We start from the raw sequence: 17,955 nt of genomic DNA, 5'->3' as shown, positions 1-17,955 counted from the left end.
TAAACTGTTTTTGAACAAGCGCTAACCCGATGCACATAAAAAGCCGAACTTAGGATATTGAATGCCTATTCCTTTATAAAAGGTCAATGAAGCAAAAGAAATGAAAAAAAAATTAACACCTTACTCGCGCACAAACCGGATTGATTATTAAGGCCTAGATTTGGAGTTTGGCGGTAGCCGTGAAAACCAGCGTTAGAGGCTCCTAACGCTGGTTTTAGGCTACCGCCGGTATTTGGAGTCATTCAAAAAAGGGTCTAACGCTCACTTTTCAGCCGCGACTTTTCCATACCGCAGATCCCCTTACGTCAATTGCGTATCCTATCTTTTCAATAGGATCTTTCTAACTCCGGTAGTCGTGGCTGAAGTGAGCGTTAGAATTCTAACGACAAAACTCCAGCCGCAGAAAAAAGTCAGTAGTTAAGAGCTTTCTGGGCTAACGCCGGTTCATAAGGCTCTTAACTACTGTACTCTAAAGTACACTAACACCCATAAACTACCTATGTACCCCTAAACCGAGCCCCCCCCCACATCGCCGCCACTCGATAAATTTTTTTAACCCCTAATCTGCCGACCGCCACCTACGTTATACTTATGTACCCCTAATCTGCTGCCCCTAACACCGCCGACCCCTATATTATATTTATTAACCCCTAACCTGCCCCCCACAACGTCGCCGCCAGCTACCTACAATAATTAACCCCTAATCTGCCGACCGCCACCTACGTTATACTTATGTACCCCTAATCTGCTGCCCCTAACACCACCGACCCCTATATTATATTTATTAACCCCTAATCTGCCCCCCTCAACGTCGCCTCCACCTGCCTACACTTATTAACCCCTAATCTGCCGAGCGGACCGCACCGCTACTATAATAAAGTTATTAACCCCTAATCCGCCTCACTCCCGCCTCAATAACCCTATAATAAATAGTATTAACCCCTAATCTGCCCTCCCTAACATCGCCGACACCTAACTTCAATTATTAACCCCTAATCTGCCGACTGGAGCTCACCGCTATTCTAATAAATGTATTAACCCCTAAAGCTAAGTCTAACCCTAACACTAACACCCCCCTAAATTAAATATAATTTTAATCTAACGAAATTAATTAACTCTTCTTAAATAAATTATTCCTATTTAAAGCTAAATACTTACCTGTAAAATAAATCCTAATATAGCTACAATATAAATTATAATTATATTATAGCTATTTTAGGATTAATATTTATTTTACAGGTAACTTTGTATTTATTTTAACCAGGTACAATAGCTATTAAATAGTTAAGAACTATTTAATAGCTAAAATAGTTAAAATAATTACAAATTTACCTGTAAAATAAATCCTAACCTAAGTTACAATTAAACCTAACACTACACTATCAATAAATAAATTAAATAAAATACCTATAATTATCTACAATTAAACCTAACACTACACTATCAATAAATAAATTAAATACAATTCTTTCAAATAAATACAATGAAATAAACTAACTAAAGTACAAAAAATAAAAAAGAACTAAGTTACAAAAAATAAAAAAATATTTACAAACATTAGAAAAATATTACAACAATTTTAAACTAATTACACCTACTCTAAGCCCCCTAATAAAATAACAAAGCCCCCCAAAATAAAAAATGCCCTACCCTATTCTAAATTACTAAAGTTCAAAGCTCTTTTACCTTACCAGCCCTGAACAGGGCCCTTTGCGGGGCATGCCCCAAGAAGTTCAGCTCTTTTGCCTGTAAAAAAAAACATACAATACCCATCCCCCCCAACATTACAACCCACCACCCACATACCCCTAATCTAACCCAAACCCCCCTTAAATAAACCTAACACTAAGCCCCTGAAGATCTTCCTACCTTATCTTCACCATACCAGGTTCACCGATCGATCCAGAAGAGCTCCTCCGATGTCCTGATCCAAGCCCAAGCGGGGGGCTGAAGAGGTCCATGATCCGGCTGAAGTCATCATCCAAGCGGGAGCTGAAGAGGTCCATGATCCGGATGAAGTCTTCTATCAACGGCATCTTCAATCTTCTTTCTTCGGGAGCCATCATCTTCCATCCGACGCGGAACATCCTCTTCTCCCGACGCCTACTCGCCGAATGACGGTTCCTTTAAATCGGTACAGCCAATAGAATGCGAGCTCAATCTGATTGGCTGATTGGATCAGCCAATCGGATTGAACTTGATTCTGATTGGCTGATTCCATCAGCCAATCAGAATATTCCTACCTAAATTCCGATTGGCTGATAGAATCCTATCAGCCAATCGGAATTCGAGGGACGCCATCTTGGATGACGTCATTTAAAGGAACCGTCATTCGGCGAGTAGGCGTCGGGAGAAGAGGATGTTCCGCGTCGGATGGAAGATGATGGCTCCCGAAGAAAGAAGATTGAAGATGCCGTTGATAGAAGACTTCATCCGGATCATGGACCTCTTCAGCTCCCGCTTGGATGAAGACTTCATCCGGATCATGGACCTCTTCAGCTCCCGCTTGGATGATGACTTCAGCCGGATCATGGACCTCTTCAGCCCCCCGCTTGGGCTTGGATCAGGACATCGGAGGAGCTCTTCTGGATCGATCGGTGAACCTGGTATGGTGAAGATAAGGTAGGATGATCTTCAGGGGCTTAGTGTTAGGTTTATTTAAGGGGGGTTTGGGTTAGATTAGGGGTATGTGGGTGGTGGGTTGTAATGTTGGGGAGGGGGGTATTGTATGTTTTTTTTTTACAGGCAAAAGAGCTGAATTTCTTGGGGCATGCCCCGCAAAGGGCCCTGTTCAGGGCTGGTAAGGTAAAAGCTTTGAACTTTAGTAATTTAGAATAGGGTAGGGCATTTTTTTATTTTGGGGGGCTTTGTTATTTTATTAGGGGGCTTAGAGTAGGTGTAATTAGTTTAAAATTGTTGTAATATTTTTCTAATGTTTGTAAATATTTTTTTATTTTTTGTAACTTAGTTCTTTTTTATTTTTTGTACTTTAGTTAGTTTATTTCATTGTATTTATTTGTAGGAATTGTATTTCATTTATTTATTGATAGTGTAGTGTTAGGTTTAATTGTAGATAATTATAGGTATTTTATTTAATTTATTTATTGATAGTGTAGTGTTAGGTTTAATTGTAACTTAGGTTATGGATTTATTTTACAGGTAAATTTGTAATTATTTTTAACTATTTTAGCTATTAAATAGTTCTTAACTATTTAATAGCTATTGTACCTGGTTAAAATAAATACAAAGTTACCTGTAAAATAAACATTAATCCTAAAATAGCTATAATATAATTATAATTTATATTGTAGCTATATAAGGATTTATTTTACAGGTAAGTATTTAGCTTTAAATAGGAATAATTTATTTAAGAAGAGTTAATTAAATTATATTTAATTTAGGGGGGTGTTAGTGTTAGGGTTAGACTTAGCTTTAGGGGTTAATACATTTATTAGAATAGCGGTGAGCTCCAGTCGGCAGATTAGGGGTTAATGTTTGAAGTTAGGTGTCAGCGATGTTAGGGAGGGCAGATTAGGGGTTAATACTATTTATTATAGGGTTAGTGAGGAGGATTAGGGGTTAATAACTTTATTATAATAGCGGTGCGGTCCGGTCGGCAGATTAGGGGTTAATAAGTGTAGGCAGGTGGAGGCGAGGTTGTGGGCGGCAGATTAGGGGTTAATAAATATAATATAGGGGTCGGCGGTGTTAGAGACAGCAGATTAGGGGTACATAGGGATAATGTAAGTAGCGGCAATTTACGGAGCGGCAGATTAGGGAATAATAATAATATGCAGGGTTCAGCGATAGCGGGGGCGGCAGAATAGGGGTTAATAAGTGTAAGGTTAGGGGTGTTTAGACTCGGGGTACATGTTAGAGTGTTAGGTGCAGACGTAGGAAGTGTTACCCCATAGCAAACAATGGGGCTGCGTTAGGAGCTGAACGCGGCTTTTTTGCAGGTGTTAGGTTTTTTTTCAGCTCAAACAGCCCCATTGTTTCCTATGGGGGAATCGTGCACGAGCACGTTTTTGAGGCTGGCCGCGTCCGTAAGCAACTCTGGTATCGAGAGTTGAAGTTGCGTTAAATATGCTCTACGCTCCTTTTTTGGAGCCTAACGCAGCCATTCTGTGGACTCTCAATACCAGAGTTATTTTAAAGGTGCGGCCAGAAAAAAGCCAGCGTTAGCTACGCGGGTCGTTACCGACAAAACTCTAAATCTAGCCGCATGTGCGTTAACCCAACATAAAAATATGAATATTTCACATTCCAATGTTCTTCACATACAAGAGTATGCTTTATTTATTTATTTCTACATGTGTCTTGGGGTCACACTTGACTCAGATCTTTCCTTCACTCTTCACATTCAGTCCTTGGCTAAAGCCTGCCGCTTCCACCTTAAAAACATTGCTAAAATTAGACATTTCCTTACACAAGATACAACCAAGATGTTAATCCACTCTCTCATCCTTTCCCGCCTCGACTACTGCAACTCCGTCCTCTCTGGTCTACCTAGCTGCCGCATAGCTCCTTTACAATCCATTATGAATGCCTCTGCCAGGCTCATCTTCCTTACTCGTCGCTCTTCATCTGCTGCACCTCTCTGCCAATCCCTTCACTGGCTTCCTCTTACCTCTAGGATTAAACATAAAATCCTCACTCTGACATATAAAGCTCTCAACTGCACTGCTCCCCCTACATCTCAGAACTTGTCTCTAGATACTCTCCCTCCCGTCCCCTTCGATCAGCTCAGGATCTCCTCCTCTCCTCCTCTCTTGTTACTTCCTCACATTCACGTTTACAGGACTTCTCCAGACTGGCCCCCATCTTGTGGAATTCCCTGCCTCGCTCCATAAGACTCTCCCCTAGTTTTAACAGCTTCAAGCACTCCCTAAAAACTATACTATTCAGGGATGCATACAACCAACACTAACCTTTCCTAACGCCATTGCTTTCCCCTTGAACCCCTTAGAATGTAAGCCTATGGGCCCAGCTGTTTACAGATCGCTTCATAAGAGCCGACTACAACAGTGAAACTCTCGGCAGGGCCCTCTATCCACTTGACCCCTACAAAAGCTATCCTGTACATGTAAACCGACTATGTTTACAGCGCTGCGGAATCTGTTGGTGCTCTACAAATACCTGATAATAATAATATATCTGATGATTGATGATATTTTGGTACAATATATCTCTATACCTATAAGATTATTTGTAATATGCAGTACAAAATTGGAGTCTTTTCAAACCCATTATGAGGCTAATTTGCATTAGCCAATCACAGTGGGAAACCAGAGTTCTCTGTTTTTAAGCATTTCCTGGGTGCATGCACTTATCCAAGCATGCGCTTTGAATGTAATTCACTTGTGCCTGTGCAATCTGTCAGAAAAAAAAAATCAATGACCTCACTACCTCTATGGTCGTGTAAATTTCAGAAAAGAATACAGCACCAAACACTTTGCCAGTAGAAGGCTTACCAAGCCTGCATTAACTACAAATATTCCAGTGAAACAAGTGTGGGGGATCCCCAAGAAACAGAAACGTTTCGGGTTAACAAATTAATACTTATTCATACTGTGGTCACGTGACCAGGGTGTAATCGGGTGCCGTATCAGCAGCATCACGCCCAGCAAAGAATAAAGCGAGTGAAGCAGCATATTAATTGTAAGTAAATGTTTAAGGATCACCCCTAGTAAAAAAAGAGCATACATTTTAGTAATGAAGATGCATTTATTAAATAACTTAATTCATGCAAGGATCAATTGTGCATGCTTTTACCTATATCTGACATTTGCATGCATTCAGGAACACGGTTAATATGCTGAATATGTTAATTTGCAGCACAGAGAATGGCCAATATGGAATTGTCTAGACACAACCATTTTATGGAATGGCTTTAGTGACGTAATCTTGGATTTTAAAATATATATTTTTATAAAGAAAAATGCTTCATTTTTCCGTCATAATAAAATTCAATATGATGCTTAATATTTCCTGTTTACAATGCCATATGTATTATATGTTTTTAAAAACTGCTGTAATCCTTTACGGGGTTAAAGTGACATGAAACCCAAAATTTGTCTCATAATACAGATAGAACATACAATTTTAAACAACTTTCCAATTTACTTCTATTATTACATTTTCTTAATTCTCTTGGTATCTTTTGTTGAAAGAGCCGCAATGAACTACTGGGAACTAGCTAAACACACCAGGTGAGCAAATGACAAGAGGCATATATGTGCAGCCAACAATCAGCAGCTGGCTCCCAGTAGTGCATTGCTGCTCTACCTAGGTATGCTTTTCAACAAAGGATAGAAACAGAAAAAAACAATTGAGTTGATAGAAGGAAATGGAAAGTTGTTTAAAATTGTATGCTCTATCTGAATCTTGAAAGTTTTATGTTGACTTTACCGACTATGCTACCTCTGAAAGCACATAGATGCCAAATGTAAGAAATATATTTGAGACAAGCATGAGCTAAATACACCACTGGGCTAAAGCAGCAATTCACAGCGCCAGAGATGATTTGCCTTAGGTGAATCTACTATAAAAACAACTTATGCAACCTGATTGTCTAAATCATCATAGAAAAGACATTAAATAGACCTTTAATATCTTGTTGCTGGGTCCATAGGAAAAACAACGTTTCAAGCCTTTAATAGGCCCTTAGTCATGTACATAGAGGTCTTTGGTTCCATGCCCCAGTGTTGTAAGTGTGCTGTTTTCCAATTTGTGTGAAGAACAGGCAATATCCCCTACCGCAGTCATAATTGCACGAGCAAATCATGTGCAGCCGCCTCCCGGCTTTTGTGCAAGCAGCCTTGAGGTGGTGGAAAGATTAAGTCACAGCTGTTTTTAGACTGCTTAGATTACTTCATAGATAAGGCCCATCATGTCATCAAGTTCAGTAAGGTTTACAAAAACATAATTTATGCTTACCTGATAAATTCCTTTCTTCTGTAGTGTGATCAGTCCACGGGTCATCATTACTTGTGGGATATTAACTGCTCCCCTACAGGAAGTGCAAGAGGATTCACCCAGCAGAGTTGCTACATAGCTCCTCCCCTCTACGTCACCTCCAGTCATTCGACCAAGGACCAATGAGAAAGGAGAAGCCAAGGGTGTAGTGGTGACTGGAGTATAATTTAAAAAATATTTACCTGCCTTAAAAAACAGGGCGGGCCGTGGACTGATCACACTACAGAAGAAAGGAATTTATCAGGTAAGCATAAATTGTGTTTTCTTCTGTTAAGTGTGATCAGTCCACGGGTCATCATTACTTGTGGGATACCAATACCAAAGCAAAAGTACACGGATGACGGGAGGGATAGGCAGGCTCTTTATACAGAAGGAACCACTGCCTGAAGAACCTTTCTCCCAAAAATAGCCTCCGAGGAAGCAAAAGTGTCAAATTTGTAAAATTTGGAAAAAGTATGAAGCGAAGACCAAGTTGCAGCCTTGCAAATCTGTTCAACAGAGGCCTCATTCTTAAAGGCCCAAGTGGAAGCCACAGCTCTAGTGGAATGAGCTGTAATTCTTTCAGGAGGCTGCTGTCCAGCAGTCTCATAAGCTAAACGAATTATGCTACGAAGCCAAAAAGAGAGAGAGGTAGCAGAAGCTTTTTGACCTCTCCTCTGACCAGAGTAAACGACAAACAGGGAAGACGTTTGTCGAAAATCTTTAGTTGCCTGTAAATAAAATTTAAGGGCACGAACTACATCCAGATTGTGCAAAAGACGTTCCTTCCTCGAAGAAGGATTTGGGCACAAGGATGGAACAACAATCTCCTGATTGATATTCCTGTTAGTGACTACCTTAGGTAAGAACCCAGGCTTAGTACGCAGAACTACCTTATCCGAGTGAAAAATCAAATAAGGAGAATCACAATGTAAGGCTGATAACTCAGAGACTCTTCGAGCCGAGGAAATAGCCATTAAAAATAGAACTTTCCAAGATAACAACTTTATATCAATGGAATGAAGGGGTTCAAACGGAACACCCTGTAAAACGTTAAGAACAAGGTTTAAACTCCATGGTGGAGCCACAGCTTTAAACACAGGTTTAATCCTGGCCAAAGCCTGACAAAAAGCCTGAACGTCTGGAACTTCTGACAGACGCTTGTGTAACAGAATGGACAGAGCTGAGATCTGTCCCTTTAAGGAACTAGCGGATAACCCCTTTTCTAAACCTTCTTGTAGAAAAGACAATATCCTAGGAATCCTAACCTTACTCTAAGAGTAACCTTTGGATTCGCACCAATATAGGTATTTACGCCATATTTTATGGTAAATCTTTCTGGTGACAGGCTTCCTAGCCTGTATTAAGGTATCAATAACTGACTCAGAAAAACCACGCTTTGATAAGATCAAGCGTTCAATTTCCAAGCAGTCAGCTTCAGAGAAGTTAGATTTTGATGTTTGAAAGGACCCTGAATCAGAAGGTCCTGTTTCAGAGGTAACGACCAAGGTGGACAGAATGACATGTCCACCAGATCTGTATACCAAGTCCTGCGTGGCCATGCAGGCGCTATTAGAATCACTGATGCTTTCTCCTGTTTGATTCTGGCAATCAATCGAGGAAGCATCGGGAAAGGTGGAAACACATAAGCCATCCTGAAGGTCCATGGTGCTGTCAAGGCATCTATCAGGACCGCTCCCGGATCCCTGGATCTGGACCCGTAGCGCGGAAGCTTGGCGTTCTGTCGAGACGCCATGAGATCTATCTCTGGTTTGCCCCAACGTGGAAGTATTTGGGCAAAGACCTCTGGATGAAGTTCCCACTCCCCCAGATGAAAAGTCTGACGACTTAAGAAATCCGCCTCCCAGTTCTCCACTCCCGGGATGTGGATTGCAGACAGGTGGCAAGAGTGAGACTCTGCCCAGCGAATTATCTTCGATACTTCCATCATTGCTAGGGAGCTTCTTGTCCCTCCCTGATGGTTGATATAAGCTACAGTCGTGATGTTGTCCGACTGGAACCTGATGAACCCCCGAGTTGCTAACTGGGGCCAAGCCAGAAGAGCATTGAGGACTGCTCTCAATTCCAGAATGTTTATTGGAAGAAGACTCTCCTCCTGATTCCATAGTCCCTGAGCCTTCAGAGAATTCCAGACAGCGCCCCAACCTAGTAGGCTGGCGTCTGTTGTTACAATTGACCAGTCTGGCGTGCTGAATGGCATTCCCCTGGACAGATGTGGCCGATAAAGCCACCATAGAAGAGAATTTCTGGTCTCTTGAATGGAATGAAGGACACGGCATGCATTTTGAAGTTTTGTTAACCTGTCCTCTGTCAGGTAAATCTTCATTTCTACAGAATCTATCAGAGTCCCCAGGAAGGGAACTCTTGTGAGTGGAAAGAGAGAACTTTTCTCTTCGTTCACTTTCCATCCATGCGACCTTAGAAATGCCAGTACTATCTCTGTATGAGATTTGGCAGTTTGTAATGCCGGTAATGCCTGTCTAAAAAGGCAAACCTTAGATACCGGTAATGACTTCTGTGAATCGGTATGTGAAGGTAAGCATCCTTTAAATCCACTGTGGTCAAGTACTGACCCTCTTGGATCATGGGCAAAATTGTTCGAATAGTTTCCATCTTGAACGATGGAACTCTTAGGAATTTGTTTAGGATCTTTAAATCCAAGATTGGCCTGAAGGTTCCCTCTTTTTGGGAACTACAAACAGATTTGAGTAAAACCCTTGTCCTTGTTCCAACCGCGGAACTGGATGGATCACTCCCATTAATAAAAGATCTTGTACGCAGCGTAGAAACGCTTCCTTCTTTGTTAGGTTTGTTGACAACCTTGACAGATGAAATCTCCCTCTTGGGGGAAAGGATTTGAAGTCCAGAAGGTATCCCTGAGATATGATCTCTAACGCCCAGGGATCCTGAACATCTCTTGCCCAAGCCTGGGCGAAGAGGGAAAGTCTGCCCCCCACTAGATCCGGTCCCGGATCGGGGGCCCTCAATTCATGCTGTCTTAGGGGCAGCAGCAGGTTTTCTGGCCTGTTTGCCCCTGTTCCAGGACTGGTTAGGTTTCCAGCCTTGTCTGTAGCGAGCAACAGCTCCTTCCTGTTTTGGTGCAGAGGAAGTTGATGCTGCTCCTGCTTTGAAATTACGAAAGGAACGAAAATTGGACTGTCTAGCCTTGGCTTTGGCCTTGTCCTGAGGCAGGGCATGACCTTTACCTCCTGTAATGTCATCAATAATCTCTCTCAAGCCGGGCCCGAATAAGGTCTGCCCTTTGAAAGGAATATTAAGCAATTTAGATTTAGACGTAACATCAGCTGACCAGGATTTTAGCCACAGAGCTCTGCGTGCCTGAATGGCGAATCCTGAATTTTTAGCCGCAAGTTTAGTTAAATGTACTACGGCATCTGAAATAAATGAATTAGCTAACTTAAGGAATTTAAGTTTGTGTGTGATGTCATCTAGTGTGGATGATTGAAGTGTCTCTTCCAGAGACTCAAACCAAAATGCTGCTGCAGCCGTGACAGGCGCAATACATGCAAGAGGTTGCAATATAAACCCTTGTTGAACAAACATTTTCTTAAGGTAACCCTCTAATTTTTTATCCATTGGATCTGAAAAAGCACAGCTATCCTCCACTGGGATAGTGGTACGCTTAGCTAAAGTAGAAACTGCTCCCTCCACCTTAGGGACCATTTGCCATAAGTCCCGTGTGGCGGCGTCTATTGGAAACATTTTTCTGAATATAGGAGGGGGTGAGAAAGGCACACCGGGTCTATCCCACTCCTTAGTAACAATGTCAGTAAGTCTCTTAGGTATAGGAAAAACGTCAGTACTCGTCGGTACCGCAAAATATTTATCCAACCTACACATTTTTTCTGGGATTGCAACTGTGTTACAATCATTCAGAGCCGCTAATACCTCCCCTAGTAACACACGGAGGTTCTCAAGCTTAAATTTAAAATTTGAAATGTCTGAGTCCAGTTTATTTGGATCAGAACCGTCACCCACAGAATGAAGCTCTCCGTCTTCACGTTCTGCAAACTGTGACGCAGTATCAGACATGGCCCTTGCATTATCAGCGCACTCTGTTCTCATCCCAGAGTGATCACGTTTACCTCTTAGTTCTGGTAGTTTAGCCAAAACTTCAGTCATAACAGTAGCCATATCTTGTAATGTGATTTGTAATGGCCGCCCAGATGCACTCGGCGCTACAATATCACGCACCTCCTGAGCGGGAGATGCAGGTACTGACACGTGAGGCGAGTTAGTCGGCATAACTCTCCCCTCGTTGTTTGGTGAAATATGTTCAATTTGTACAGATTGACTATTTTTTAAAGTAGCATCAATACATTTAGTACATAAATTTCTATTGGGCTCCACTTTGGCATTAACACATATAGCACAGAGATATTCCTCTGAATCAGACATGTTTAACACACTAGCAAATAAACAGCAACTTGGAAATACTTTTCAAAGTAATTTACAAATAATATGAAAACGAACTGTGCCTTTAAGAAGCACAGAAAATATTATAACAGATAAAATAATTAAGTTATAGCATCAATCTTTGTCAGAATATACAGTTTTAGCAAAGGATTGTTCCCCTCAGCAAATGATAACTAACCCAGGCAGCAGAAAAAAAATACACAAATAAACGTTTTTTATATCACAGTCAATACAATCAGCACAGCTCTGCTGTGAATGATTACTTCCCTCAAAAAAGACTCTTGAGATCCCTGAACTCTGTAGAGATGAACCGGATCATGCAGGAAGAAAATGAACCTCTGACTGAGTTTTTCTGATGCATAGTGAAAGCACCAAAATGGCCCCTCCCCCACACACATAACAGTGAGAGGGATCAGTGAACTGCTCTAATTTAAATCAAAACTATTGCCAAGTGGAAAAAAAGTGCCCAAAACATTTTTTCACCCAGTACCTCAGAGAAAAAAACGTTTTTACATGCCAGCAAAAAAACGTTTTACCTCAATAATTAATTGTCATTTAAAACCTATTGCAAGTCCCTGCAAAATAGGTTAAGTCTATGTATACAGTTTAAAAGCCAGAGAAGTACCATTTCCCAGAAAACTGAAGTGTAAAATATACATACATGACAGCCTGATATCAGCTACATCTACTGCATTCAAGGCTGAGTTTACATTATAACGGTATGGCAGGATTTTCTCATCAATTCCATGTCAGAAAATAATAAACTGCTACATACCTCTTTGCAGATTAATCTGCCTGCTGTCCCCTGATCTGAAGTTTACCTCTCCTCAGATGGCCGAGAAACAGCAATATGATCTTAACTATTCCGGCTAAAATCATAGAAAAACTCAGGTAGATTCTTCTTCAAATTCTACCAGAGAAGGAATAACACACTCCGGTGCTATTATAAAATAACAAACTTTTGATTGAAGATATAAAAACTAAATATATCACCATAGTCCTCTCACACATCCTATCTAGTCGTTGGGTGCAAGAGAATGACTGGAGGTGACGTAGAGGGGAGGAGCTATATAGCAACTCTGCTGGGTGAATCCTCTTGCACTTCCTGTAGGGGAGCAGTTAATATCCCACAAGTAATGATGACCCGTGGACTGATCACACTTAACAGAAGAAATCTTATACACCTAGTAATGATAAACATTTGGAAAGAAGCAAAATGTCAAATTTAAAAAGGGACATTAAACTGCTGGGTACAACTACAGAAGTAGGGTTACTTCTCACCATAGTATTGTTTATCCTCCTGTACCTGCCACTGTCTTTAAAGCCGTTCTCTTATTTTAACCCATTACAGATGTCAGTTGGTAAAGGTCTGTCCCCGCCGTCTTGTAACAGGTGTATAAGTTGCATCCTGTGCACTTTCACAGATCAGTGATGTTTCTGTTTTTTTGACGGCTGTACATCACATACAGCTCCTGCTATGTATTGTGCACTCTATACTGAAGGCGCAGTACACTTTGTCAAGAAAACAACAATATCACCGATCTGTGAATACGCACCTCTTCTGTTACAGGGTATAATACTTAAACTCCAAGATGGTGGCGCCCAGTGTGAAGATGCAGAACGTCCCTAACCAGCACTAATCAGTAGCATGATAAATAGTAACTATACTACTATAGTTGTTCCCAGTAGTTCACTGTCCCTTTAAAAAGTCATATTTAAAATGTCCCACACCAAAGCAGTTAAGGGGACATCCTCCCTTTAAATAATAAGCAGTAGTAGGCAAGTAGGTTTGCAACACAGAGCTTTACAGTGTGATAGAGTCCTCTCTTGCAACCAAGGATCAGCATTCAGAGTGATGACTACAGCACAATTCTGCACTGAAAACATGTAAAGCATAATGCTTTGTGAATAATTTCATCAGGATGCCCTGCAGGGACCACCACATAATAGAGAACAACTCTGACCATCCTTTTCCACAGGCTATTACCTAAAGTCTAATTATATAAAAGGACAAACGTAGGCAAGTTAGGAACACATAGATTTAACCCTAATAATGTGTTTTATGGGTTCTATTTTATAACCTATTTTTTTTATTTTATTTTTTCAAGGACGACTATGGTCACGAGTTTTATCAATACACTATGAAGCTACACAATGGCACTTTGTGTGCAAAAACATCAACACAATCAAGATGATTACGGTGATAAATGTGGTCTTGGTTTGATAACTACCAAGTATTATTAAAAGAAAAGTTTTGGTACAGATGGGTTTCTCTATGCAAATTAAAGGGAAAGTCTAGTCAAAAGTAAACTTTCATGATTCAGATAAAGCAAGCAATTTGAACCCCTTAAGGACCGGGCATTTCAGACAAAAACTTCCCCAAAAGACCAGAGCATTTTTGCAATCACTACATTTAAACAGAAGAGCCATTTTTTATATTTATCTATGAAAACTATATTATTTTTTTTTTAGTAGACAACCCAAAGTATTGATCTAGGCCCATTTTGCCACCATGTCACCGCCAAATGCGATCAAATAAAAAAAAAAAAAAACGATAACTTTATCACAATTTTAGATTTCTCACTGAAATTATTTACAAATAGCTTGTGAAATCATGGCACAAATGGCTGTAAATGCTTCTCTGGGATCCACTTTGTTCAGTAATAGCAGACATATATGGTATTGCTTTTTGGTAATTAGAAGGCCACACATGTATTATGCCCACCAGTGAATGGGTTAATTAGGTAGCTTGTAGGGTTAATTTCAGCTTTAGTGTAGAGATCAGCCTCACACCTGACACATCCCACCCCCTGATCCCTCCTTGACCCCTCTCAAATAGCTCTCTTCCCTCCCCCACACCCCAAAGGTCACCCCCATCTTAAGTACTGGCAGAAAGTCTGCCAGTATAACAATAATTTGTTTTGTTTTTTTATTTATTTGTTTTTTTTTTATATATATTTTCTGCAGGGTAGTTTCCCACCTTACCTCCCAACCTCCCTGATCCCCCACACAGCGACCCTCTCTGCATCGGAAACACTGCAACTCTATTTCTGCAGTGCCCCACTCGCGGCAGAGAGAAGCCCAGGACGGGGTACGTTGCTGGTCGTTAAGGGCATAACGTTAAGGGGTTAAGCAGCTTTCTAATTTACTCCTATTATCAGTTTTTGTTTGTTCTCTTGGTATCTTTAATTGAAAATGTAAGCTTAGGAGCCAGACCATTTTTGGTTTAGCACCTAGGTAGCGTTTGATGATTGGTGTAAATAAGTAAATAAGAAAAGTGCTTAAAATTGCATGCTCTAACTGAATCATAAAAGTTTAATTTTGAACAGACTATACCTTTAAATGTATAGGAATGCAATAAAAACCGAATGTTCACTGTTTATCTTATGCGTAACTTACAATTATACTTGGGGCAGGTGGTACTGGAGATGGAGCTGGAGGAGGAGATGGCGACCTTTGTTTGGAAACTGGAATCGGTTTTGGAGAGGACATTTTTGGTGGCGTCTCTGGAATAATTTGGCGTTCTTTTTTGGTCTTCTTTTCTGTGCTTTTCTCTTTCTCTAGATGAGGTGAGCTAACGATTTTTTGAGGCTGAGGACTGGATGGATGATCCAGAGGTTCCAACATTGTTTCAGGCGCTCTTCTTAACTAATTTAAAGGAAGAGGAAACAAATTAATCAAATGGAAATTAATACATTTAGATGGCAAAATAAGAGATTAATTGGTATAAATGATACAATTATGAACACTTATGGGTAGATAGATAGATGGCAGTAGTGTTTCAACAATGTTTACAGCAATGTTAAACACTGCTGCAAACACGCCTGCCATAGATTACTAAAGATACATGCACACTTCTGAGCTCCTATAAGAATACTTAGGTTTTTTCTGTAACAAAATATACCAAGAGAACAAACCATATTTGATAATAAAAGTATCTAACTAAATCATGAAAGTTTCATTTTGACTTCACAGTCCCTCTCTAAGGAGCTCGAAATCCATATAACTTAGCATGTGGTAAAACCGCTTAAAGTACACATAGACTTTAAGATAAATTGTTTTTTTAAAGGGACAGTCTACACCAGAATTGTTATTGTTTTAAAAGATAGATAATCCCTTTATTACCCATTCCCCAGTTTTGCATAACCAACACAGTTATAATAATATACTTTTAACCTCTGTGATTATCTTGTATCTAAGCCTCTGCAAACTGCCCCTTTATTTCAGTTCTTTTGACGGGCTTGCAGTCTAGCCAATCAGTGCCTGCTCCCAGATAACTTCTCATGCACGAGCACAGTGTTATCTATATGAAATACGTGAACTAACACCCTCTAGTGGTTAAAAACTGTTAAAATGCAATCTGAAAGAGGTGGGCTTCAAGGTCTAAGAAATTAGCATATGAACCTCCTAGGTTAAGCTTTCAACTAAGAATATCAAGAGAACAAAGCAAAATTGGTGATAAAAGTTAATTGGAAAATTGTTTAAAATTACATGCTCTATCTGAATCATGAAAGTTTATTTTGGCCTAGACTGTCCCTTTAACTCAATTGTGTTTGTTTTTAACATTGTCCTTTATTGAATAAGTTACACAGGAGTGTGACACCTACTATTTTCTGCTGAAGAATATTTGCAGATGATTTGTGCATTTTTTACTGCCATTGGTTAATTTTATGCTACATAACATTTTTATTTTAAATTTATTTTTTTTATTGAAAAGTGATACAGGTAGAAAACCCTTTATCTAAAGTGCTGGGGGCTGAAAAATGTTTGGATTTGGGAACATTTGCATCTGGAGAGGAGCATCTGTCTTGAGGAAGGCCTAGTCTAGACCGAAACGCGTTGGCATACTGGTGAGCTTGGTTTTAATTACCTATATTATATATCATATACAGTGTTGCACTATTTGTTTCTCTTTTGTTCCCTTTTAGGTATTTTATCGATGTATTTGTTTGTTATGGATCTTACCAAGGATTTTTAAACATCTGAATTAAGGATTTGTTTTCACTAGATTTTTAGTGCTTGTTAATATTAATCACCGATTTTTTATTTTTGTCTTTTTATTTTTGTCTTTTGATTTTTGACCTTTGTTTATCATTTGAATTCAAGTTTTCCACGTGGATTTTTTCACAAGTTATTTTTATTTTTATTTATATACATCTCACGGATTTACAATTTTTTAATTTAGAAGCTGAACCACAATAATTTGACCCACTCAACGTTTACATTCTACTATTATTGACTTCACGTTATATTTATACACGTCACTTTGGAGGAAACACTACTGGATTCACTTACATATAACTGGTTGAACATTTGAACATTTTTTATGTACGCCAATTTTTGTGAACACTATTTTTTGTGAACGCTATTTTTCTTTGTTGACAGCTATTGTGTGCACTCAATCACTCACTTAGGTTGTTTATATTATTGAATGTACATGTCCTTCTAACTCCTCATCACTGGCTCACTAAGTAAGCGCCACATGCTTTACTCCATTGGATATTTTTAGATACTTTTAGATTTGTTTATTATATATTTTTTTGTTAAGTCAGACATGGATCCATGCGTCTGATTGCCATTTGTAAATTTTTATATGTATTAAAATGTACTTTTTACTAGCCTTTTAAGCTTTTTAGCACTTACTCTCTCCACATTTTAACTTTTATATTGTTAGCCTACTAGGAGGCTATATAGTTAGTAAGCTTAAGGCCCTGGGTGTAGCGCTCGGTCCACTTCTCCTGTTCTTATAGACCTTAACAGAAGGCACCACCGCTAGAAGAACCTTTCTTCCAAAAGAGGCCTCGGCCGAGGCAAAAGTATCAAATTTGTTCAATTTGGAAAAAGTATGCAGAGAGGACCAAGTTGCAGCCTTGCAAATCTGTTCCACAGAAGCTTCATTTTTGAAAGTCCAAAAAGAGGAGACAGCCCTAGTGAAATGAGCAGTAATTCTCTCAGGAGGCTGCTGACCAGCAGTCTCACAAGCAAAGCAAATAATACTTATCAACCAGAGGGAAAGAGAAGTAGCGGTAGCCTTCTGAACCTTACGCTTTCCTGAGAAACAAACAAACAGGGCAGAAGACTGGTGAAAATCCTTAGTCGCCTGTAGGTAGAATTGTAGAGCATGCACAACATCCAAGTTGTGCAACAGACGTTCTTTATGAGAAGAAGGATTGGGACAGAAAGAAGGAACAACAATTTCCTGATTAATATTTCTATCCGAAACCACTTTAGGGAGAAATCCCAATTTAGTACGAAGAACTGCCTTATCCACATGAAAGATAAGGTAAGAAGAATCACAATGCAAAGCCGAGAGTTCCGAAACTCTCCGAACAGAAGAGATATTTAAGAAATAAAACCTTCCAAGATAACCTAATAATATCTATGGAATGCATTGGCTCAAACGAAGCCTGCTGCAAAACATTAAGAACAAGGTTAAGGCTCCAAGGGGGAGCAACAGGTATAAACACAGGCCTGATTCTGACCAGGGCCTGATAAAAAGACTGAACATCTGGCACATCCACCAGACGCTTATGTAAAAGA

The 17,955-nt window shown here is 39.8% G+C and overlaps 1 protein-coding gene across 1 annotated transcript in view; it reads right to left on the bottom strand.

Moving 5' to 3' along the window:
- Nucleotides 1-17,955, bottom strand: part of CEP104 (centrosomal protein 104) — a 581,941-nt gene that overhangs the window by 484,698 nt on the left and 79,288 nt on the right. Inside the window, 1 exon segment of the mRNA XM_053690408.1 lies at nt 14,815-15,063. Within this exon segment, the coding sequence (XP_053546383.1) occupies nt 14,815-15,063 (249 nt within the window).

This window comes from Bombina bombina, chromosome 8, assembly GCF_027579735.1.
Source record: "Bombina bombina isolate aBomBom1 chromosome 8, aBomBom1.pri, whole genome shotgun sequence".
In the NCBI taxonomy this organism is placed as follows: domain Eukaryota; kingdom Metazoa; phylum Chordata; class Amphibia; order Anura; family Bombinatoridae; genus Bombina; species Bombina bombina.
Note: the sequence above shows the minus strand (reverse complement) of the source record. Positions and strands in the feature narration are given on the sequence as shown.